The 27361-nt window shown below is 35.4% G+C and overlaps 1 protein-coding gene across 1 annotated transcript; it reads right to left on the reverse strand.

The window, feature by feature from the left end:
• Positions 1-18482: 18482 nt before the first annotated feature.
• On the reverse strand, positions 18483-22499 carry LOC147405971 (LRR receptor-like serine/threonine-protein kinase RPK2). The gene has a single exon (XM_086433877.1). The coding sequence runs from the start codon at positions 22305-22307 to the stop codon at positions 18897-18899; it is 3411 nt and encodes a 1136-aa protein (XP_086290003.1). The 5' UTR covers positions 22308-22499; the 3' UTR covers positions 18483-18896.
• Between the last annotated feature and the right edge of the window lie 4862 nt (positions 22500-27361).

The following is a 27361-nucleotide window of genomic DNA, read 5'->3' on the forward strand; positions in this document are numbered from 1 at the left end:
TGGTTATAGTAGAAATCAAGGAATTGGAATTTGAATTTGAATGTGAGGGATATGATTTTGAATTGACGGGGATTAGGGGTTTTGTGAAATTGTATTTGATTCAGATTAGAAATTGAGTTTAGAATGGGTTTAAGAGTGATAATGGGCCTCGAAAGTGACTGGGTTTTAAGTTGAGAATAGGAATGGGTTTGGAACAACTTTAGGCATATAGTGGGCTTGGAAAGTGAATGAGCTTAGAAAAGATGTAGGTTTATTGGGAGCCCATAGGCTTATTTAAAGGTTTTAGACCCATTTATTTTTGCAAAAGAGTAGATTGGGCTTTTGACCCTTTTATCGGTATTTGAGTTTGGAATGCATTTTTGGGTATATTTTAGAGTGGGCCCATGCAAATTGAAATGTTTACAACCTGCATCAATATACCTTTATTTCTTCATTAAAATCATTGCAAAAACTCACAAAAAATTCAAAAAAATAAAGAAAAACTCAAAGATCATCAAGATGATTGTATAATATTCATCTAGAAAACTAGATTTGATGTACAACCAGAGAAATTTGGGAATTTGAAATTTATTACGAAGGAGTTTATATCTCTTTCATATATTCCCAAGGGAATCAATTACAACAACTCCTATTTTTATTCTTCGAGTAAAATCTTCTTCACAATTTTATTTTATGTTATTTGCAATGTAACATTCATTGATATTGATAGAGACAAAAAATTTTTTTTCACCCAGGGTTGGTGTCTAACACCTTCCAATCCAAAATATGATCCCCAAACCCAATTTCTCATGTGGACCATCTCATTTTCTGTCATCGAGAATTTGTTTTGATACATCGATCATAAAACTAGGTGGTGACTCCTAACCTAATCAGATCAATCTTTTATTTATCAATGTGCTCATATTGAGTAGGTTTAATTTTATAGGTTATCCAAAAAGGAATGAAAGAAACTGATAAAGCAAATGTTCCAACTTTTAAGTTTGTAAAAAATTTATTAATAGAGAATTTAATATTGAGGAAGTGTATTGAATAAAAAATTAAAATTTATTAATGCATTATAGTAGCAATGCAAAGATGATGCTTGAACTGATGAAATCCTATAAATTATACATGTTATATATATAATGTGATTGTTGGAAGTATTTATGTAAAATCATATTTGGTAAAGAAATGTGTAATGTAGTAAGTAGGTAACATGAAGAGATTTATGAATGATTGGTGTAGTAGATTTAGTTCAAGCAAATGGGATTGTGGTTAAAATATGCTGATACATATATTTATTAAAAAGAGAAAAATAAGTTGACTTTGAAAGTCATTTTATTAATTAGAGATTTTGATGTTTTTCTAGAGGATGAAATCAGAAAGAAGTATCCACATATTTTTAAGGCAGATTTACCAAAACGGTACACTATTCAAAATATTTCCGAAAACGGTAATTTTACCGTTTTTGGAATTAATTTTTTTTACCAAAACGGTAAAAACAGTAAAATGTATTTTTTTTTACCGAAAATACCCTTTTTTATTTTTTGACTTAAATTACAAAAAAAAAATTGATTTTGGTAAAAAAAAATTGTAAATACATATGATTGTTGGATTACCAAAAGAGAGTGAATCTTTTAAGTTGGATTTTCATTTTTTTAAGGTTAAAATTATAAATACATATGTAAAACAAAAAAAGGGTATTTTCGGTATAAAAAAATATATTTTACTGTTTTTACCGTTTTGGTAAAAAAAATTAATTCCGAAAACGGTAAAATTACCGTTTTCGGAAATATTTTGAATAGTGTACCGTTTTGGTAAATAATTTCAAAAACTCTACCGTTTTGGTAAATTATTCTATTTTTTAATGTCTAGGTAAGCAAACTTAGAGGAGTATATTTCTTCTAAGGAGGGCAGAATATAACAATTAGATTTCAATTTTGGTGGTTTTCAAAGGTAGAAAAAAAAAAAAAAAAAAGTGCTTTTGAAATTTTAAGCGGAAAATGCTAAAACTGTAGCATTTAGATTTTTAAAATATTATATGAGGGAAGTTTCAAAAATTGGTATTGAGGAGAAGTTTGACTAATGTGTTAGAGAAATTTAAAATGGATTAAGATTAGTCCCACATCGATAAATGAAGTGAGGAGCTCCCCTAGGTTCATTTATTTTAATCTTTAGCCCCATCAAGGTTCCTATATTATTAGTTTTTTTTTTTTTTTTATGACAGGGTTCCGGTCCCATAGGCCTGACTAGCAGGGACGAGGCAACTAGCCTCTTAGAGCACCATTTCTCGCCCAAATCCCCCGGGTACATGCAATAACCCCACAAACCACACATACTAGGTAAGCACTGATAAATATTTGTGGGTGCTTGAATTCAAAACCTCTCCCTTTTTAGAGGGATGCCTTAGCTACTACACCCAATGCCTAGTGGTTAAGTTTCCTATATTATTCTTAGGTGTTTGTAATTTTATTATTAATAAACTTACAAGATCCTAAAAATAAAATCATTTGTAGAAATTCCCTACAAATAGAGAAATTAAAATATTTCACGAATATTCCAAGAATATCAAGATTTTTTTAGATGCACAAGAAGTTTCAACACCAATCAAAGATTCAGATTGTTATATTTCTGGCAATTAATTCTATATTTTATTCAATTTCGTTAAGTTTAAAATGGTTTTTTTTTTTTTTTTTAACGAAAATAGTAGTTAATTAAAGATTGATTTGTTTGTGAAATTAAGCAGTTCTTGTATTTTTTAGGATTTAATAAATTTGTACTTATTATTTTATAAGAATTGTTAATTTAGATTATTGAATTATTTGGGAGTGGTGCTTGGTATCCAATGCTACATTTGTTAGTTATATGGTAATCTAGAAAACTATAAGCATATCTAGTTATTTAGATTTGATCGTCCATTCTATTATGGAAGTAAAACTTAATTCTTTTGACCAATTTATTATATTTATGAGATTTACTTTATATACCTTGTCATGAATTGTTGCATTTAAACCTAAATTTGAAAAATGTGTATTTTAGATTTCTCTAGAGTATTGGTTCATTTATCTAGATCTAGATTGTGTTTTGACTTTCAATGATAATCTTAGAGTTTGAATTATGATATTTTTAATGAATGTGATTTTGATATTTTCATTGAATGGGATTCATATATTTTTGGCAATTTGAAAATGGATTGTTTTATAAATATCGAATATATTCTAGGTAATCTTTTTATATTTAACCATAGTTCAAACTTAATAAATATGATTCATTTCTTATTGAGCGTCTAAGTTCATTCCATTTAATTAATATTACAGAGTGAATTGGAGAGGAGAAGGCCAAGAATATTTTTTATAAATGAGGTAAGAGGTATGTTGGATTATATTTTAATTATTTGAATTATGGGCATTGTTTGTAAGCTTTTGCTCTAATATGATTTTTGTAACTTAAAGGTAAAGATATTTGACTAGTATTTGGGATGATATATTCCAGGTCTTGGGACATGATCCCCCTCGAATAAAAATTTTTATATAAATTCCCCAACTCTCTCAACTTGATGAAAAACAAACTTTTGAAAAACTTTTCAGGAATCAATAGTCACATGGGCCAAAACGTATTTCATCGCGTAAGAAAATTTCTTGATTTGATCATAAAAGCATATTTTTCTAGACCACTATTATGAAATTCGAGGGCCCCTAAAAAAGTGTTAAGCTATTTCGAAAGCCCCTTGGCCTTTGTGAATATTTGAGATACCCTATGTATTCCACAAGATGACATGGCCCTTTCCCCCACCCTTCAATTTTACAATCTTCTATGATGAAAAGTTGAAATACTTATGTTAAAGAAATTTTCTCACTATATCTTATTTAGGACAAAAGAATGTATTTATAGAGGAAAAAGAAAACTAAAATTCAAAGTTACAACAAATGGTATATACATTCTTATCCTAATTGATTGAAGTACAATATTTTGAATTTCATTCCTAGTACTTATTTCTCTAGTTCGAGTGTGGGATCCAAAACGCCCAACTTGACTAAAAGAAATTGGAAAGGCTCTATGCCAATAGATTTAGTGAAAATATCCATTCTTTGATGGTTGGTAGGAATATATTTGATAGTAATCAAATCTTTCTGAAGTTTTTCATGAACTAAGTGACAAACTCAATGTTCTTTGTGTGGTCATTGAAGACTATGTTGGCGACGATGTGCATGGCAACTACTTAATCCCAATAGAAGTCGGTTGAGGATGAGTGACACCTAAGTCGGTGAGCCAGGTAACTTCACAACAAGCAACATCCATAGAATGATACTTAGTTTTGATAAAGGATTGAGAAACAATTGTTTACTTTTTAGACTTCCATGAGATGGGGCTAGAGCCAAGAAATGTGCATTAATTAGTAGTGGATCGGCATGTAATTGAACAACTAGCCCAGTCAAAATCAATTTAACCTGATAGTTGAAGAGAGTTGGAAATGGACAATAGTATCCCTTGCTCAGGGGCAGAGCTAGTAAGGAGCTGGTGTGGGCAATTGCCCCCACAGACCTTTGAGACACCTCTATATTATTAACTAATTACATGCCCCATTTGTCCCCATACCCTCACCTCTCTCCCCATTTGCCCCCACACCCTTCCATTCGTATTTTCCAGCACAAATAATTTTCCCACCATCCAAGTTCTTCAACTATACAACTAACCATAGTTTACCCACACTACAAGAAAATCAAGGCTCCGCCCCTGCCCTTGCTTATGGGTATTTTTAAGTGGCTTAAAAGTTGCATGACAGCTTCCATATGAGGCTTGTGTGGCTGGTGCATAAACTGACTTAGTAGTTGAACATAATAAACAATATCTGATTCGTTGGTGATATAATAGATGAGTTGTTATTGATGTCCACTTTTTAGTTATGTACACAGAGGATAAGACCTTTATATTAGTCACGTGCCAAGTGGCACTTATGATAGTCCCACTAACGCCTAAACCATATTTCATGATTGTTCGGCGTTGGTATTACACCGGTATAAGCCTTATAGATATAATTAAAGAGAAGGGGAAAGAGAAAGAGAAGACAATACATAATTTATTCACAGGTACGTCCAAGTCTGGATTACATCCCCGAGCTCCAAGGAGCCGCTCCATTATTCCTAAAATTATTAAATGACTTATAATACATGAGGTTATAGAGAAAGAGAGAGAGGGAGAGAGAGAGAGAGAGAGAGGAGGAAGAGCCCCCTTGTGAGAGAATGGAATCCATCATTTCGTGAAGTCACTCCTATGCCTTATTTATAGGGAAAATAGAAATGAAATGACTTGATTACCTTTCTCCCATTGTCTTTGCTTGTCCACCTCACATATGATCAATCCACGTGGCACACACGTTGAATCATTTAAATTGCATTATCTACATTTAGGCCCTACATGGTGCAAAGATTATGAAAAGCTATGTGACGGGCAATCCTTGGTGCAAATTATGACGAACTGCGGAGAACATTCGAAGGCATCATCATCCAAAGGCATTATGAATATCGCAAAAATGACAAAAGCTCCATAAGGACGAAATGGGATATTGACAACTCATGTTATTAAGATGACTTGAGTGCCCCGAGAGCAATGCGAGCATCACAAAGAAGGTGTTGGAACCATAAAATAGTGCGAGAGACATAATTGCGACATTAGAGTCACCTGGATGGCATGAGAGCCATAAGTACAACATCAGAGTCGCAGGGATGGCATGAGAGTCATAAGCATGACATCAAAGTCGTGATGATGGCATGAGAACCATAAGCACGACATCGAAGTCGCAAAGATGGCATGAGAGCCATAAGTGCGATATTAAAGTTGTAGGGGTGGCGTAAGTTCATAAATGCGACATTAGAGTCACGAGGAAGGCGTGAGAGTCATAAGCACAACATCAGAGTCACAAGGGATGGTATAAGATCCATAAGCAGGACATCAAAGTCACATGAATGGCGTAAGAGCCATAAGCATGACATCGAAGTCACAGGAATAGCGTGAGAGTCACAGGCACGACGTTAGAGTCATGAGAATGGCATAAGGACGTGTTAAGGGGTGAACACCAAACACAAGGCACAACGGAATTTATCTACCCACTTTGTATAAATTAAATAGTCAATAGCAATAAAATAACTCAATTACAGTGCATAAAATATAATCAAGTACGACACCACAATTTTTACGTGGAAAACCCTCCAAGGAGAAGGAAAAAAAAATCACGAGACCAAGTCCAGTCAAAACTTCCACTATGAATAATAATAGGATACACAGTCTTCTCTAAAAGATATCTAGAGGCTACCAGTTCATCAAGAATATATCTATTCTTGGATTAAAAACAAATTCATTACTATATAAAGTGGATTTCAACAAGAATAAGAAAGATCTCATCGAACAACTGAAGAAGAAAATCTATTATCGACACCAGTCGATGCGTAGCACTTGTCGTCAGGAACAATATATTGGAATTTGATCAAGATCGAACCACAAATGATTTTCCAATCTCTGACGGAAGGATCAAAACAAAAACCCAAATTCTTTCTTCCCAAAAATGGCGGCTCTCTCTCTCTCTCTCTTTTTTATTATATATATTCGGCTAGGTTTTGTTTTGTTTTTTTTTTAAACAAAACCTAACTCATGTGGATCCACATAAGAGGGACCGCCTAACAGGACTGTTAAAGTTTCATCTACAAATTGGTGATTTGACTAAGTCTCTAATATTACTGGTTTTGTTTAATGTTGAGTCATGTGGTCTGTTATTTTGTCCTAGTCCTTAGGAGGTTGTGTTTTATTTGTTTATAGTTTCCTGGTCATAAGGTTGTATCTCTAGTAGTGAGGAATGTGTTTTTAAGGTCCCACTTTTACGAAATAGTGGTTGAGTCATTTTATCAAATCAGTTAGTTGTACAGCCTATATTTAGGCCACTCTCAATATGAATAAAGAACAGATTTTTGCTCTGTTTATCTTAAAAAGTTTAGCAGCCACCAGTGGTATCAGAGTTTGGTTAAAGTTAGAAGAGTGGGTACCAAAACACAGAGAGAGAGTTCGTGAGATAGAGTCATATAGCAGCAGCTTTCTTTATTTTGTTTTCTTTCAGCAGCAGAGAAAAAAATAAATAAAAACATGCCATCTGACAACTTTGTGCAACCTGCAATCCCACGTTTTGATTGTCACTATGATCATTGGAGCATGCTAATGGAGAATCTCTTGAGGTTTAAAGAATATTAGCAGATTGTTGAGAATGAAGTAGCAGAACCAGCAGCAGGAACGACAACGACAAATACACAGAAAGGAGAGTTAGAAGGGCAGCAGTTGAAAGATCTTAGGGCCAAGAACTACCTCTTCCAAGCAATTGATCGCTCTATCTTAGAAACTATTCTTAGCAAAGAAACTTCCAAGCAAATTTGGTATTCTAAGAAGAAAAAGTATCAGGGATCAACAAGGTCAAAGAAGCAATAACTTCAACTATTCCGATCTGAGTTTGAAATGCTTCAAATGAAGTTGGGAGAGTCAGTTTCTGATTTCTTCTCACGAACAATGGCAATCATCAATAAAATGCGGATTCATGACAAGAAGATGGAGGATGTAACTGTTATTGAGAAAATTCTTCGGTCAATGACACCGAAATTTAATTATGTTGTTTGTTCTATTGAGGAATCGAAAGATCTTGATGAGCTATCACTTAATGAGTTGCAATGATCTCTATTGGTTCATGAACAAAAAATTATCCAGGAAGACAAGGAGGAGTAGGCTCTAAAGGTTTCAACTAACCACAATACTTGGACAACCAATAGATTAGCAAATTGGGGTAGAGGTAGAGTCCAAAGAGCCAGAGATGGAGGTAGAGGAAGAGGTAGACGAGGCCATTTTAGAGCTGATGAAGATCAATTAGATTTTCAAAACAGAGGCAAAGCCCGAAATCAACAATTTGACAAATCTAAGGTAGAGTGTTTTAGATGCCATAAATTTGGTCATTATTGTTTTGAATGTTATACAAAATTGTTTGACGACAAAGAAAAAGGAGAGAAATCGAATTTTGCTGAAAAGAAAGAAGTTGAAACCTTGTTGATGGTTGCACAAGTCGATGAACAACCTCAGGAAGAAGTGTGGTATGTGGATACACGCTACAACAACCACATGTGTGGAAGTAAGTCTTCTTTTGTTCTCTAAATGAAGGCTTTCATTATGTAGTGAGTTTTGGTGATTGTTCCACTGTAAATGTAATGAGAAAGGGCAACATTAACATTAAAACCAAGAATGGTTTTGTAAAAACAATTTCCAATATCTTTTTTTGTTCTTGACTTGAAAAGTAATTTGTAAAGTGCTGGTCAATTGCAAGAAAAAGGTTATGTAATAACTATTCAAAAGGGTGCTTATGAGATATATGATCCCTCTAGAAGAGTTATTGCTATTGTTCAATTGAGTTCAAATAGGTTGTTTCCATTGAAGATTGAAAGTGCCCAATCTTGCTTAAAGGCTGAAGTGAAAGACTTGTCATGGCTCTGGCATTTATGCTGTGGTCACTTGAATTTTAGTGGATTAAAAACTCTCCAACAAAAAAATATGGTGACAGGACTCCATCAAATTGTCGTTCCGTCTCAAGTTTGTGAAGAATGCGTTGTTGGCAAACAACCTCGTTCTCAATTTCCTCAAGGAAAGTCGTGGAGAGCAAAGAAAGTCCTGGAGCTGGTTCATTCTGACCTTTGCGGTCTTTATTGATGATTATAGTCGAAAAACTTGGGTTTCTTTTTTGCGGGAGAAATCAGAAGCTTTTAGTACATTCAAAAGCTTCAAGGTACATGTTGAAAAAGAAACAGGGAGATCCATCAAAATTCTCAAAACTGATCGTGGTGGAGAATATTGTTCAAAAGAATTTGAACATTTTTGTGATGATCAAGGCATACGAAGAGTACTCACAGTTGCTTATACACTGCAATAGAATGGTGTATCGGAGAGAAAAAATAGAACCATCCTCAACATGGTGAGAAGCTTGCTGGCAAGGGGCAAAATTCCAAAAAAAAATTGGTCGGAGGCAGTGAATTGGAGTGTTCATGTATTGAACAAAAGTCCTACATTTTCTGTTCAAAACATGACACCAGAAGAGGCTTGGAGTAAACGAAAATCAATTGTAAATCATTTCAAAATTTTCGGCTACATCGCCTACTCACATGTCCCAGATAAAAAAAAAAGGAAGAAACTCAATGATAAGGGTGTGTTTTTCTCGATGTAAGTGAAGTGTCCAAAGCCTATAAACTGTTCAATCCACTTACTAAGAAGATTGTGACCAGTAGAGATGTCATTTTTGATGAGGAGAACACTTGGAATTGGAATGGGCAGTAGCCTACTTCAGTCATTTTCGATAGTGAAACTGAAGAAGAAGGGGAACAGCACCTACAACAACAATTTCCAGCAACTTCTATACTTGAAATTCCACCAAATGAAGTTCCAACAATGGCTGAAATTTCACCACCACCAGTAGTGGCTACTAATGCAGCAGTTGAATCTTGTATTCACCGTGTTCAGAAGAGGCTCTCATGGATGACAAATTATGAGGTAACCGAAATTTACCCAACTGAAGATCCAATCACTCACTTTGCTTTATTTTCATACTGTGATCCCACAATCTTTGAAAATGCTATCAAAGAACTAAAATAACAAAAGGCTATGAACGAAGAAATTGCAGCCATTGAAAGGAATAATACTTGGGAGTTGATAGAACTTCCAAAGGGACAGAAGACGATTGGTGGTAAGTGGGTATACAAGACGAAGCTGAAGGAGAATGGTGAAGGTGACAAATACAAGGTGTGCCTAATAGCAAAAGGTTATAACCAAAAGTTTAGTGTTAACTACAAAGAAGTATTTGCTCCTATTGCAAGACATGACACAATCAGATTAATGATTGCATTGGTAGCTCAAAACTAATGGCCAATTTTTCAAATGGACGTGAAATCGGCATTTTTCATGGAGAGTTACAAGAAGAGGTATTTATTGATCAACCTCCTGGTTATGTGAAATTAGGCAGTGAGCATAAAGTTTATAAACTAAAAAAAGCTCTATATGGACTAAAACAAGCACGTAGAGCTTGGTATAATCGTATAGATGCTTATTTTTTGAAGGAAGGTTTTCAAAATGCCCATATGAGCATACTCTTTATATAAAAATTGGAGTTGGAGGAAAACGGCTCATGGTATGCTTGTATGTAGATGATTTGATTTATACAGGAAATGACTGGGCCATGTTTAAAACATTTAAGGAATCTATGATGCTTGAGTTTGATATGCTTGATCTTGGTAAGATGCGTTATTTTCTTGGCATAGAAGTAGTGCAATCTACCGTTGGAATTTTTATTTTTCAAAAGAAATATGCCCAAGAAATTTTAGACAAATTTCAAATGAAGAATTTCAATCCTGTCACCACTCCAGTTGAAAAGGGTTTGAAGCTTGTGATGGATCCAACAGTGAGAAGAGTTAATAGTACTCTTTATAAGCAAATTTTTGGGAGCTTGATGTACTTGACAACAACAAGGCCTAATATAATGCAAGCAGTGAGTCTCATTAGCAGGTACATGGAGAATCCGGAAGAAATCCACCTTCTAGCTGCGAAGAGGATTCTTAGATACTTGCATGGAACTACTGATTTTGGCCTTTTCTATAAAAGAGGTCAAAAAATATATTTGTTTGGGTATACAGACAGTGATTACGCTGGTGATTTGGATGATAGAAGAAGTACAACTGGATATGTGTTTATGCTAGGGTCTGTAGTTGTTTCATGGTCATCAAGGAAGCAATCATTGGTTACATTGTCAACAACTGAGGCTGAGTTTGTAGCAGCCACTTCTAGTGTTTGTCAAGCATTATGGTTGAGAAAATTTTTTCAGGAACTTCAGTTCAAGCAACCAGGATCTACTCAAATGTTTTGTGATAACAGTTTAGCTATTAAGCTCTCAAAGAATCCTGTTTTTCATGGAAGATGCAAGCACATAGATGTGCAATATCACTTCTTACGTGATCTCATGAAGGATGGAGTTATTGATCTTCTTTACTGTAGAAGTGAAAACCAAGTTACTGACATTTTTACTAAACCCCTTAAATTGGATAGTTTTCTTAAGTTGAGGGAGTTACTTGGAGTTTGTACTTTGGAGGATGCAATTTGAGCTAAGGTTACTGCAGAATTGTTAAACTGAATATTTGCAAATGTTTAGTTTAAGGGAGGGTGTTAAAGTATCATCTGCAAATTGGTCATTTGACTAAGTCTCTAATATTACTGGTTTTATTTAATGTTGAGTCATGTGGTCTATTATTTTGTCCTAGTCCTTAGGAGGTTGTTTTTTATTTGTTTATAGTTTCCTGGTCATAAGGTTGTATTTCCAGTCGTGAGGAATGTGTTTTTAAGGTCCTACTTTTACGAAATAGTGATTGAGTACTTTTATCAAATCAGTTAGTTGATCAGCCTATATTTAGGCCACTCTCAATATGAATAAAGAACAATTTTTGCTTTATTTATCTTAAAAAGTTCAGTAGCCAACAAGGACGATGTTGGAATTGTGACGATGGCATGAGAGTCACAAAGATGGTGTTAAATGGAATTCTTTATCAGGAGGAGACTTTGTTAGCAATGAAAACTGGACTGAAGACAGTGGTTCGAGGAATGGCTTCCAAAAAGCACGTTCGCAGGGTAGAAGCATGTTAGTTTTGGTAGATTATGTAAGCATAGTTGCCTTAAGTTGGGGAATAAACTCTGACACATCTCCAACTCTTCTTCTTTTTTCACTTCTTCCTCCTCATAATTTCCAATTAGCTCCTTCACATCATTGCAAAACCTTAATTTCTCTATTGAATGAATTCTTCTATCTGAATTTTTGTTTGAATTCATCTCTAAATGTGGATAGTAGATTTATTAGAATTCTCAAACTTCCTTTTTGTGAATCAAATTGTGAAATTTAGGAGAACCTAGGAATCAGATTTCTCAATTTTGGGGATGAACCTTATTTCATTCAGTTTTCTCGTTATATATGAAGAAATCTTGTTTTGATTTGCTCAATTTCTGAAAGATGCTCAAACAGAAGAGTTTGGGATTTTTAAAATCCATAATAAATCCATTTTGGTTTGATTAAACCTTTAAGCTGCTGGAAGATAGAAAAGTGGGTTTGGGGGTTTTGATTTAGGTATGGGTGTTTGCAAATTCGGGGAGGTGTTTTCAATATAACAAAAGTTTTAGTAAGTTATTGAGCACGTGGTGTTTAAATAGAACCCAACCGTAGGATTATCATCTATTCAGTGAGATCCGATGGTCCAGCCGATTTGTGTGGATCATGTTTTGTAAGATTATCAATCGAACCTGACCCTATATATATATATGGGCGGCATTCAAGGGCACTAAAGAGAGACAAACATTTTTTTATATATATGGGTTAGGAGTTTCGGAATGGGTTGGTTTTTGGTGAGGATGATCTATATGCTCATTTTGAAACTTCTAACCTTATCAAAAGTGGTTTACATAAATCGAACGATCTGTAATTCTTCAACTTATAAATTAGGGTTAGAAGTTTTAGAATGAGTTGATTTTTATGAGGATGATCTCTTCACCATAGAGATCATCCTCACAAAAAATCAGCAAATTCCGAAACTTGTAACCTCTATTTTGAAAAATGTTTGGCTCTCTTTATGGCTTTCGAACACTTCCATATAGGTGGGTGTGTGTGTGTGTGTGTGGCGTTTGGAGGCCCTAAAGAGAGCCAAACATTGTGCTGAACATTTTTTCAATGTACGACTTAGAAGTTTTGGAATGGATTGGTTTTTGGTGAGGATGACCACTATGATGAGGAAATCATCCTTACCAAAAAATTAACTCATTCCAAGACTTCTAACCCTATCAATAGTGGTTTACAAAAATCAGACGGTCCATAATTTTTCATTTTGTAAACTTGGGTTAGAAGTTTTGGAATGAGCTGATTTTTTGGTGAGGATGATCTCTTCACCATAGAGATCATTCTCAACAGAAAAAATCAGCCCATTTTGAAACTTCTAACCTCTATTTTGAAAAATGTTTGGCTCTCTTTAGGGCCTCCAAACGCTTCCCTATTTATATAGGTGAATACTGACGTCTAAGACCTCATGGAAATGTTAGCATTCTCCAATATTTTTTTTTTAATAATACCCCTACCCATTTTGTCATTTAGTAAAAAAGATAAGGGTATATTAGTCTTTTTACATAATAAATACTTATTTATGTAATTAATACTTGTCTCTTTCATAATAAATGCTAAGGGCATTTAACCTTTAGACTTATGTCTCGTTGCAATAAATGATTTGACAATCAATGCAAACAAGCACTTATTGTATTAGCTGGAAAAAAATATCTAGAGGTAAGGCTAATGGTGGGTTGGGTATCCTTGATCTTAAGGTTCATAACAAAGTTGGGATAGCTAGGCAAGTTTGGGACATAACAACTAACAAAGAAAGCATTTGGATGGAATAGGTCCAAAAGAACATCACCAAGGGGGGGACTTTGGACAATGCCTATCCCTTTTGAAGCCTCATGGATGTGGAGGAAAATTTTGCATTTAAAAGGAAATATCCGAAGCTTGGTGAGGCACAAAATTGGGAATGGTTGCAACACTTCCAAATGGAACGACCCTTGGATCTCTAAGGGAGTCTTGCTCAACAACCAGCAGCCACAGGCCTTCTATGAATCTAGCCTACACAGTGAAGCCAAAGTCAGCAATCTCATTAGAAATGGCCAGTGAAGCCTACTTGCGCACCTTGCTGCCAGCCTGGGGAGTCTATGAAGTCATATTGGACCCTTGGACCTCGACATCTCTGAGGAAGACAGACCCTTATGGACCCCAAATCCAAAGGGCTTCTTTTCCTCGAAGTCATCATACATAGCCCTCAAAAACATTAGCCATCTTGTTAGTTGGCATAGTCTGGTGTGGTTCCCTAATAACATCAAGCGCCACAGCACTACCTCATGGATGAGTATTAGTAGGGGCCTCAAGACCCAAGATAGGCTGAGAGACAGAGGCATCATCTAGAGTTGTTCTTGTTGCTTCTGTAGAGACTCTTCAGATAGAGAGGATCACATATTTCTAGAATGTGACTTATCCTTCAACATTTGGCAAAGTATATTGAGAATATCAAGAGTGAGACACTCAAATATGAGATAAATTGTTGAAGTGGAGTGGGCATGCAACAATTTCAAGGGCAAGAACCTATACTCTACCGTCAAGAAACTTGCCTTCAATGCCTTCATCCACCATATTTGGAACCAGAGGTGTAGGCATTTGTTCCAGAATTGCTACTACCCCCCAAATCTTGTAGAGAGCTTCATTGTGAGAGCTGTTCAATCCAAAGCATAGAGACTTGTGTCAAGGACAATGCCTCTAATAGAGAATTCATGGCCTCTTGGACCTTTCCCCCAAGTTCAAAGTTAAGAGTCCATGTGAGATGCTCTTAGACCAAGCCCCCATACAACTCCTATGTTTTGAATTTAAATGGTTCTCTTAGAGAATTCATGGACTCTTGGAACCTTTCCCCCAAGTTCGAAGTCAAAGTCCCTGTGAGATGCTCTTGGATCAAGCCCCCAAACAACTACTATGTTTTGAATTCAGATGACTCTCTTAGAGCTAACCTTGGAAGCAAGGAAGCAATCATCAGAGATAACAATGGTAGTGTCATCAAAGCCCTCGTGGAAAACACCCATGCCAAATCTGTTTTGGCACACAAGCTACAAGACATGCTAAGGAGTTGATAATGGTAGTAGAACTTAACATCCAGTCGCTAATGGTTAGAGCTGACTCAAAGCTAGCTATTGATTGTCTCAAAGGGGAGTGTGAAGCCCCTTGGAGAGAGGAGAGATCGATAAAAGAAATTAGAGCTAGAACTAGACACTTCCCCAGATAGACTTCAGCTTCTACTTCTGAGAGTGCAACCAAGCAGTTGATTTCCTTGCCTCCTTCCTCCCCTCTTTAGGTAGAGTAGTGATAAAGCCTATGGACATTCCTAGTGACCTCATGAGGATCATTTGTAAAGATGCCTGTGGGCACTCTTATGATCATTTATAGTCTGTTGTTTTCTAGTTGAGGGTCTGCCTAACCCCCCTTTAATCTTAAAAAAAACAACATTTATTGTGTAAAAGACAAACAAACTCCTATTTGTTTTCACTGAAAGATAAAATGAATAGGAGTATTATTGGAAAAATAAAGTGTTGGAAAAAAAAAAAAAATATATATATATATATATAAAGAGAGAGAGAGAGAGTGAGGAAGAGCCCTCTTGTGAGAGAATAGAATCCCCCCTTTTGTGAAGTCAATCCCATGCCTTATTTATAGGGAAAATGGAAGTGAAATGACTTGATTAGCCTTCTCCCATTGTCTTTGCTTTTCCACCTTACATATGACCAGTCCACGTGGCACACGCGTAGAATCATTTAATTTGCATCATCTACAATTGTCAAACCAATCATCTATAACAAGTGGGTTCTTCAAGATGGTTTCCAAAATGATCTAATTTCAAATGTTGTTCAATTGGAAAAACACAAGTGCAAGAGCTTGAATAACCGACATAAAAAAGGATATCAAGTATGTATTTTTGTTGGGTCAAGAAGAGGTCTTGGGTTGATCGGGCTACCTATTCCCAAGAAATATTTCATAGTTTCAATATGAAAATGGAGTTTTGATAAAGGACTTGGTTTGGGAAATAGATTCAAGGTTGTTGCCAAAAATAATAATATCATCAACATGGATAAAGATAAAAAGTGCAATTGTTCTCATCAATGTGAGAAAATAGAGAATAGTCTGCATGAGATTGTTTATAATCATCAGCAAGGAACGGTTCCGAAAAATATGGAAATTAAACCATTGTGGGATGCATGCTCTAAGATGTATAAGTATATTTGTAGATGATAAAGCGATTATTGGATGGATGTCCGAGACGATAATGCCATAACGTAGTGGTATAAGGTGATGTGAAAATAATAAGTGCAATAACAGAATGGAAGTTGGGTTAAAAAATGTAGAGCCCACCATGAGCTCTACCCACCAATCCAAGCATTGTCCTCGAGCGTTAGTCCTAAAAAATACAATGAATGGGGGAAAATTACTGCTCAATTCATATATTGAGAAAGTTTGGAAATAGAAATTAAATTGTGCTTGAATGAAGAAACATGAAGAACACCACAAAAGCTATGTGGACCAAAGCACCTATCTATAACCATGATGAGGAAAGATCATCTTCTACAGAACTATAACAACACACTTCTACCCCGTTGATTGCTCGTTCAATGATCTTGGATTTTCCAGAGTTTGATGGGTCAAATTCTTGAGAGGAACAATTTTTTCGTTTCCAAAGGTCGAGATTGCATCATTCCATCTTGAAGGGGACACATTCCGTAGATGGATTGTTATGAATAAAAAAATCATATCATTTGGGATATCTTTGTTGATGCCATTATGACTCAATTTAGGCCAAGCATTTATAAAGATTTTGATTGGAACATCAAATCTTAAAAAGTAAATTTTTATTTTTATTTAGATTTCTGTTTTAGGGTTTTAATTTTATGTTTTTAGGACTTATTTTCATGTTTTATTAGTCCATAGTCTTAGTATAATATTTAGGGACAATTTAGTAACTTTACTTTATTTTTTATTTAAGTTTATTAGGATTTAAAAATTAAGAGAGAAAGTTACAAAAATTAGGTATTTTAATTTTATTAGGACTCTTAGCTGATTTTCTTTATTTATAGATTGTATTAGGATTTATTTATAGGGAATGAAGGGAATAAACAAGAAATTTTGGTTTTCTTTTGAATGCATTAGGGTGATTCCAAAGTAAATATCATTTTTTTATTTCTTTAATTTTCTTCTTATCATCTATCTCTTCTTCAATCCGCATATTCTATTTTATTTATTTATTATAATTTATAAGAGATCAAGAAACATTCAATCCTTTCAAGAAATCAATTCATAAACTAAGTTTACCTTATTCTTGATTATTGATTCTTACAACCCCTTTCTTTATTTTTGATTTTTGATTCTTGAAATCTACAAATCTCATTTTATTTTATCTTTAATCATTTCTTTACCTTATTAATCTTTAACTATTTTCATTGGGATTGTAGTCATACTTACCTAAAATCCAAAATTAAATTCCCTAAAATTTCCACCATTTTCTTATCTTCCCTTGTTGTGCTGATCAGATTTCCAAGGTTCTTTCTCTAAATTCCACAAATTTGGATCAGTTATGGATTGTCAAATTGAGTTCAAACGACTTGCTTGTCAGACTCATGATTGGATGTATGAAAAACTACGCGGTGGGTGCTTCAAAAGCGGATTGAAGGATGATATTTTCCATGAGTTCCATTCTTTTGGACCAGCAACCTTTGCCAAAGCTATAAGGCTAGCTCGCATCCATTGAAGAAAATTAGTAGCATACAAGCTTCCTTTGCAATGGACCACCACCAGCATTTCTTCTTCAGCTTTGGTTGCCACGCAGCCACCAATTCATCAACTTTCACCATCTGAGATGCATGAGAGACGCAACAAAGGCCTTTGCTTCAATTATGATGAAATCTTCAAGTCAAATCATAAATGCATGAAGCCCCAACTGATGCTAATGGAAGGACAATGGTTAGTTGATGAAGTTGATGATAATTAGATAGTTGACCACACCATTCCAGACATTACAAGATTGAATCGACTATCTCCATCCACACCTTAACAGATTCCTTGAAACCCAAGACTAGGGTGGTGATGGTTCTCATTGATTCAGCTCCACCTTCCTAAAAATTTGGATCCAAAATTTTCTCAATGTTCAAGTTGTGGAATCAAATCATGACCCATCTGAATTTTGGTGGCGGATTCTTCGCTACTACAAACTAAAGGTAATTTTCTGCAGTAGAAATTGATGTTCAAGGGTACCATTTCTTTATAGAGATTATTTGCTCCTCAACTTTAGTAGTTGCCACAATATTATTCTCGGTGCACAATGGCTGTGTTATCTTGGTTTGATTATATGGAACTTCTTTGACATGTCTATGTCCTTCACTATCGTTGATCACCACTATTGCCTCTTTCCACTGAACTTGCATAGTTATTATCCATTTCTAGATCATTTACGTTGTCACCTGTGTCACCAGCCATAGAAATCTTTGACATTTATCATATTATCCAACGCTTTACCATTCTTCTTATTGTTAGCTGAGCTTATCTTGCTGGGGGCAAAGATTTCATCAACCCATAAGCAGTGTGTCCCCAATCCACAATGTTATATGGACTCATTAGACGTAAGATCAATCTTCAGCCAAGGACGCATTAACTGCTCCTACATGTAAGCAATTACACATATGTTGTAACATTGTCCCCCAAAACCTGCATTTTCCGTTGGCTTCAGTGGGTAAGTGATCATACAAGTTTCCAACAAAATATATGTCTACTCTAATATCTTAAGCAATTCCAGTCACTCCCACACCTAAAATTTGGAAATTGAATCCGCCTTCAATTAAGAAACAAGTAAAATCATATAACCATACAATGGAAACAATGTGGTGGCTAGTTACATGAAATCATAGTTAAAGCAGAGCCCCTTGGGAGATACCTGTGTTATACAGTTTTATACACAATCACAAATGGAATTGAGATACATTGCAAGAAGAAAAGTTCCCGGAAACTGTTGTAATTGGAGCCAGATATCTCTGCATTCTTTTGCAGATTCATCAAGAAAGTCCTCAGGGTCGACGAGAGCAAGGAAAAAATTGCTGAGAGAAAATATATTACAAATGGGACAATTACAAACTCGGAAAAACTTGTTCTGAGAGATGCCCCGAAAATTAGACTGGCTACATGATATAACCAATTACCAAGCCTATCTTACCTTTCTACAATTCAAATATGTTAATCAATGAAGCCTCATTAGCTAGCATGGCGGGGGTTGTAGTTGCTTCAGCCGTTGGAAAACTTGCTTCATTGTAGGCCTAATCGAGAGAGAATCAACAGTACACATCACAGCCAAGTGCAGCGTCTCCACCAAATTATTGTGAGGGCCTACATCCCATAGTCCGGCAGTGAAGAAATCCTTGGCCTGACCTTGACGAAGAAGCATGCATGCATAGGCAACAATATTGAAACCATTCCCATACGGAGAAAATGAGGGATCCAAAGCTTTCTTATCTGACAACAACTCAAGCAGAACCACACCATAACTATACACATCAGCCTTGTCAGAAACACGACAAGTCAATGCATACTCCGGAGCAACATAACCGAAAGTGCCAGCTACACCCGTGGTTGCATGGGTTTCAGAAGTACCCAGAAGCCTCGCCAATCCAAAGTCAGAAAGATAAGCATTGAAGTCGTTATCCAACAAAATATTACTCGGCTTCACATCACGGTGTAAGACCCTCGGGACACATTGATCGTGCAGATAGGCAAGCGCACGGGCTATATCTATTGCAATCTTGTGAAGTATCCTCCAATCCACGGTTCTCTCGGGCCTTTCATGTATAAACTTTTCCAAATTACCTCCCGGCAAGTAATTATAAACGAGGAACATCTCCGTTTCACTAGCATGGTAACCTATTAAGGTCACAAGATTCTGGTGTCGCATTCTTCCAAGTGTCTTGATCTCTGCATGGAACTGTTGTGCACCTTGGAAACGTCCAATAGAGAGTCTCTTTATGGCAACTATAACTCCAGGGGAGATCTCAGCCTTGTAAGTAGCACCAAAACCTCCACTACCGATGCAATTGCTAGCATTGAAACTCCCCGTGGCCCGCACTACATTCTCAAACGTCAGCGGAACCCCAATCTCAGTGAAAACTATAACCTCTCTCCTCCTTCCGGGTCCTCCAACTCTTGACTTCGGGACACATTTTCTTGTGTACAAAAAGAGGATAACGAGAGCTAGAAGAACGGATACAATGGCTGATGCAGATGTTATTGATGCGATCTCAATAGAATTGAATCTACTATCCCCACTTTTCTTTGTCACGTTTACTGGAGAATCTGCAAACCCATACTGACTCTGTAAATCTGTAGATGGAACGGATAGAAAATGGCAAGAACGGAGAGAAGGATTCCCAAGAACACTGCTACATTTCGTCAAATTATAGTTCCATGGTAATGGTTCAGACAAGTTATTAAAGGATGCATTGAATGCAGAGAGTGTTGTCACACTAACCAAGCCAGAAGGGATCGGTCCCGAGAGTTTATTGTTGTTGAGTAAAAGAATAGTAAGGTTCCTCAAGTTCATCAGATCTTTCGGAATCTCACCCGAGAGAGAGTTTGAAGAAAGTTCCAACACCTCCAAAGATATTAGCTGCCCCAAGCTTGAAGGGATGACACCAGTCAGATTGTTACCAGCCAACGATAGATACTTCAGACCCTTTAACAGACAAAGACCCTCCGGAATCTGACCTTGAAACTCATTCCGACTCAAATCAAGTCCAACCAGAGAGACCAAATCCCCCAAACTTTGGGGCAGTGATCCAGTAATCTGATTCCCCGACACGTACAAAAGCTTGAGGGATCTGCACATTGGACCAATATTCACTGGAATTTGTCCAGAAATTCGGTTTTCACTAACATTTGCAATCAGTCCACTCAGTTTGTCACACTTGTCAAATAAATTCCCGGGAAATGACCCAGTTAGTTTATTTCCACCAACAAGAAACGCATAAACAGTCTGCCTCCCTAATCTTTCAGGAGAAATCGGTAAAGATGGGAGGGGTCCAGAAAAGTTATTGCCACCAAAATTATGCAAAATAGAAAAACTACCATCGACTAAGGAAGATTGCATTGTGGATTCAGCCTGAGTTTTATATGTGAAAAATGAAGAATATACTGAGGACGGGTTGTAGGGTTGAGACAGATGAGCGTCGACGGAGGAAATATTGGGGCAAATATTGGAACTAAACATGGGGATTGAGCCAGTTAAGAGGTTCCAACTTACATCAAACACAATCAAACAAGGAACTGGAAGCTTTCCATCGAGCTCTCCAATCAACCTGTTCGAACTCAAGTCAAGAAAATTCAGATTCTTGCAGCGACCAAGCACCTTCGGAATTTCTCCAGTGAAGAAGTTCTGACCCATATTAACCACTTCCAAACTTTCACAAGAACCCCAATCACCAGGAATGTTTCCTTCAAGAGTTGCCTTTGGTGCCCAAATTATCTTAAGCTTTGGCAAGGTTGAAATTTCCATGGGAATTCCACCTTGAAAATAATTGTAATCCTCGTAAACATCACTAGACGATCTGACAATCCGCATTGTCGGTGGCAGAGGATCGTAGATGTTTGAAAGAACAAGGACGGACAATTCGACACATCTTCCAAGCTCGACTGGTATGAAACCACTGAGAGTATTCCACGATACGTCTAACACTTCAAGCTTCTGAAGTCGACCAAATTCAGAAGGAATGGATTCTTCCAACAAATTAGAAAACAATAGCAGTGACCGCAGCTGACTGCAATTCCCCAAATTATGTGGGATACTACCTTCAAAGAGATTTCCAGAAAGATCAAGATGTTCGAGGCTTCGACAATCATTTCCAAGCTGGTCGGGAATTGACCCATCGAGACGATTAAGAGACAAATAAAGACCCCTCAACTTGGAAAGATTACCAACAAACCCAGGGATCGTTCCGTTCACTCGATTCACAGCCAAGTTCAATATCTCTAAACCAACGCAATTTGAAAGAGAGGGCGGAATCTCTCCTGTTATGCTATTAAACCCGAGGTTAAGAACACGTAATTTTCTCAAACCCCTGAATTCAAGAGGTAAAGTTCCACTAATCGAATTCCCTTCGAGGTCAAGCACTTCTAGCATCTCTAAACCCCAGATTTCAAAAGGAATTTCACCGTTAAGATCGTTAAATGGCAAAGATAAAAACCTAAGCTCAGTGAGTTGTCCAATTAACGGCGTTAATTTTCCTTCCAATCTCCTATTATTCTCCAAACAAGTTCTCCTAATTCCAAACCCATAAAATGGAAATTGAGAAAGTTTTGAACAAGAAAAAGCTTCAGAATTACCTCCATCTCCATCTCCACCTCCACCAGTAATATTTAAAGACAAAACTCTCGATTTCGAGTCGCAGGAGATGCCGAACCAAGAACAGTGACTAGAATCGTTCGAATTCCAGTCTGAGAGAAGCCCTGAAGGATCCGAAACAGAACTCTTGAACTGAAGTAGAACAGATTTATCAGAATCTCCATCACTAGCAGAAACAAAGGAAAAGATCCAAAACAAGAAGAACAGATCAAGAAAAACAGTAGAAACTAGGGTTTCAGGGATCCGCCGACGCCATTTCATCTCAGAAACACAACGCATTTCTCTAATTCGAAAGTCCAAAGCTCGAAACCCTAACCTTCTCGACTCTCTTTTCAAGAGAGAAATTCGAAGTTGCAGAGTTTTTGGAAACCCTAACCCTAACCCTAATTGCGAAGAAGGCTAGATTGGATTCACAGGTCTTAGGGAGAAAACGCGTTTTTTTCTTCGTTCTTCTGCTTCACTGCCACTATCATTCTTTCTTTTTCTAATTTTTCTTTCTGTGGTGGGATCCACCTGGACTTCCGGTGACAAAAGGGTCCCACCGGCCACAGCCAGTCACATCGTTCTATCAGTCCAGTCAACACAAGGTTGCTCCAGTTAGATTAACCGGATTAAAAAAATAAAGAAATTATTATTTATCTACACGTGGCATGATTACATGAGTACATGTAGGTTGTCCAGTCCAGACGGTCAAAAAGCAACCACAGTCCCAAAATTCTCCTAATTTAAAAAAAAAAAAAAAAAAATTGGTAAAATTCTCTAAATAAGAGCATCTCCACCACGCCTCAAGTTTGAGCTTTCATTTGATACAAAGCACTTCGGTGGTAAATCGAAAAAATCAGGCTAATTTTACCAACGTAATAAGATTTCAAGTCTTACTTAGGGTCTTAAGCTCACATTGTAGCATCCAAAAACATGATCCAATGCCACGGAGTTGTAGAGAAAAAAAATATAGAAATTTTCAAAAAAAAAAAATTTAGAAAAAATGTAAATTTTCACCGTTGAATTTTTATTTTAAATTTGAGAGTTCGATAATCGTCCATTTTCAACATCTAGGATGAAGTCTAAAATAGATTTTTTTTTTTTTTTTTTTTTTTAATATGAGTTTTTCCATGAAATCTAAAAAGACTCTAATGTTGGATTATCAATGTGGTAATCTATATGTGTTCGACGACTCTTAGTAATATTTGAAACTTACTAAGCTAGTATGAAAATTAATTTTCTTAAGTAAAATATAACCGTTGTAATTTGAGTTTTACTCAAACTCTCCCTTGATTTGAGTGTAAATTTGATTAAAAGTCAGTTTGATTCAAGGATTCGAATGTCAAAAGTGACGATTTTATTCAATTTTAAATTTGAGTATGACTTTGAGTAAAGATTGGAGATGTTCTAAGATTTTAGCAAGTTAAATCAACGAATCTAATCGATTACTCATCAATTAATCGTGAAAAATAGTAACATCTTTATTTTCCACCTTCAAAATTTTATTTTTTTTAACATTCACACATCAAGAGAAGTTAGGGGTTTTACAGAGGTCAAAAATTAAGGGTTTCGCTAAAAACCCAAAAACATGTTTTATATGTTCTCTAAAAGATCTCATAGGATCCAAATCAACCAAAGATAAAATAATGAATTTGCCACTTTTGAACAAAAAGTAGCAACTATGTTGTTTTATTTAAAAGCAACAAATTCATTATTTTTCTAAAGTGTCGTGATAATCTAACGCTCTTTTTTAAGACGCTCCCTATACGCCCCCATCACAGAATTGTAAATCTTTTGTTTCGGGATACATAAGAAAAATATTCATGAGTTTCTAACTACCATGTCAGGGAGTGTGACGTAGGGTAGAACACACAAACCTAGAGTTTATGTTAAAAATATGGTTTAAGGTAAAATCGCAAGAAGTAGGAGTAATGAAGAACCTCTATGTCAAGTAAAATAGACTAGAAACTTCAATATAGGTTTGAAATTGATAGAAATCAATCGCAAATACTAAAATTAAAAACTAATATATAAAAAAACAAAAAAAGGGAAGAAAAATATTTTCTTTTTCTTTTATTAATCAATCTTCAAAAAATTAACTTATAAATTGTAACACCCCGCCAAACACTAACACAAAATCCAGGGTCAAATCTAGACGTACTAGGTGACATCTCAAAATTTCAACATGGTTTCATTTGTTTATGTTAACGTTCCAAAGCATTCGAAAATCCGATAAAAATATGCAAGCAGCGGAAGACGGTAATTTCGAACAATATAGAGTTAGATCAGAGTTATGTAAGGGATGAAATATACATGATTACAAAAATATACCCTTACTCTAACATGAACCTATCACTCAACCCAAAAACTATATACACCTCCTGGACGAATTGACTCCTAGTGGAAGTAGTCACAATGCTCACTAGATAACGGATTCTGGTCATCAATTTGACCAACTAGATGCTCCTCGTTTGTCGGCTCTACACCCACCTCACCAACTGTAATTCTGAAACTAAAAAAATGGAAGGAAAGGATGAGTAACAATGGTTACCCACCACAAACAATTCCTATTAATAACCTCACCTACCGTAAACGAGTAAGCATACTAAATCATTTTAATACATACAAAGCTTTACAAAATACACTACGATTAACTAGTACAGGGATGAACAACTAAATATTTTAAGGATTTACATAACATCAATCATTAATACTTACTATACATTTTTATTTTTATAAAAATCTAATTGACAACATTGAAACAGTAAACATGCTTTTCACTTTATAATTCAAAATAGAGCAATAGATACATAATACACAATAGTGAAGTAGAAGAATTAGAGAGTTGAGATTCACAACTGGATTGCTCTCGGTCAGGACATGATGTTACAATACTCTATTGATTTTTAGTTCTTGATTTTGTGGTCAATCGTTGTGCTTACCATACTGGTTGACCATTTATCCAACTCAGGCTAGTCGTTAGATGTGACTGTAAGCAATGAATTTTTTTTCGATGTGTCAAAACGTTCGGCTACTCTAAATTATTAGTGACCACTGACTAATCATCTTCTTCTATGCCTATTAGACGTGCATGTGATTCTTAAAATATACAACCTCATTTGTGTACGACCACCTTTACATTACATGTTCACTAGTAAAGATAGAAAGAAATGAACTCAGATTCCAGTTGTGACTCTACTCTTATACGTGTCCCATATCACATATGAACTTGGTTGTCCCTACCGTATATCCCACGATAGCACATCACTTCGGATGATATGATGTATTGTCCCTTCAAGCATTTACAAGCTCTTTAATAACTCACAAAGTATATATATACACCATTTTATTTAAAAACAAAAGATAAATTAAAATTACAAGGTTGAGAATGAATATTCAATTCCTACCATACAATAGTTGCCTCTCGACATAAAATAAATAACAGTGAGAAAATATAAACCAGTGCCTTACGCTAACAGAAAATAAATAAACATACAACCAGAATCATTTTCCTTAGTTATCTGTTCACCAACCTACACATGACACAACAATATAAAATACAAGCATCACCATTCGGGTGTGATTCTGACATTTTACCATTTCATCAATTTTTTCATTTTTTTTGTATTATCGCTTTCCATCTTTTTGAAAATAATATTTTTTTTTCTAACTTTTAAATTCATTTTGATCATTAAATAAAAAAACTATCAAAATTTAGTCAAAATGGGGTCCCAATAAATGCGTGAAGTCAAACTGTCAAAACTAGGAAAATTGGTGAAAATTTGGCTAAGTGTCGGAAACGCAATTTTTCAAAGTTTTTGAAATTAAAAATAGATTTTTGAAAATGAAAGCCTTGAACACGAGATTCGACATCATGTAATTTTTATAATTCAATTCAAAGTAACACAAAAGATATTTAATTTTGAAAATCTGACGAAAATGTCAAAATTTACATTTTGTTCTTGAAACCAAAATTGGATTTTGATTTTTTGAGATTTGGATCTTGAAACTATTCTCATTATTTCGAAATAAGGGGTAAAACCTTAATTTCATTAAAGAATTTAAAGTAAATGAACATTTACTTAAATATTTTTAATGAAATAAAGAGTTAAAAAACATGTATAAGTTGTGGGGAGTTAAAACAAAAAATAAAATTTCAGTTTGGCCAACATTTTTTGTTTGACGGCGGCGCCGTCAGAAGCTAATGCTTGCTCAAAAAATTTAGTTTTTCGACAAAATTTTCGGGTTTCTCCCCCGTTCTTCGAATCCATCATCCCACCCATGAAATTATTGTTAAAATTTGATAAAAACACATCAAATGTGTAATTATAATATGAATTTGAAAATAAACAAAGATTTTTACGATTTATAAACATAACACATATTTGATAAAAGTCTTAAATGCATGTTTTCGCAATCTATGATTATCAATAGGAATTGAGAGTCCCCTACCGAAATTCGTGATTATCGGATGTGAAAAACTAGCACAAAAATCAAGGTTGGACAGCACGAGAATCGAGGTTGGATGTGTTGAAATCAAAGTTGGATGGTGTTGGTTTGCAAAGACTTTGAAGGTTTTTTTTATTTCCCATTACGATGAAAGATGTGTACCTTCCTAACTAAATGAAATTCCAAGTGGGTAGTATCGAAACCCACCTACTATTTTTTTGTGAGAAACAGAGAAAAAGAAAGAAAAATGAAGATCGAATGTGGTGAGAATGTGAAGCTCGTCGATGCTGACAACTTTTTCTTCTTCGTCGACGATTAACTCAGACTCGTTTGTAATAGATCTTGATAAAAAAGGCTAAAACCATTGGGTCAAAAATGGGATGGTTCTATTGTTCCTCGGAGAAGAAGAGAATGAAATAAAAGAATGAGTTTGTTCTTTTTATAAAAGTTGGAGGGGTATTATTAGTATTTTTCCATTTGTTTTGATGGTTGATGATATTTCAACTTTTCAGACTCGAAAATTGACGAATAGATACTCTATTCTATATAATTTTTCATTGCGAACCTAATGGTGTAATCACATTTTATTAATTCCCTCTCTAACAAAAATTTATCTTTTTAGGTCCCACTTGACACAAAATTCGAAGATTTTATAACTTTTTCATCCGAACTCGAATTCAAGCTTGCTTACAGACTAAAATATGTTTTTCGACCATTTTAAATCTTCTTAAAAGCAAGCTTTCCTCTCGAAGGCATCTCGTCTTTAGTTAGGACAACCCAAACAACATCAAAGTCAATCAAATGCCTTGAAGTATCTGCATCAGATTTGTATTTTTGAGTATTTTCCAAAAGCTTTTCTTGAGTGTGAACATGGATTTTCTTGAGAGAAATCAAAAAATCTA

Source organism: Akebia trifoliata, chromosome 3 (assembly GCF_017979445.1).
Source record: "Akebia trifoliata isolate Shusen 1 chromosome 3, ASM1797944v1, whole genome shotgun sequence".
Lineage (NCBI taxonomy): Eukaryota > Viridiplantae > Streptophyta > Magnoliopsida > Ranunculales > Lardizabalaceae > Akebia > Akebia trifoliata.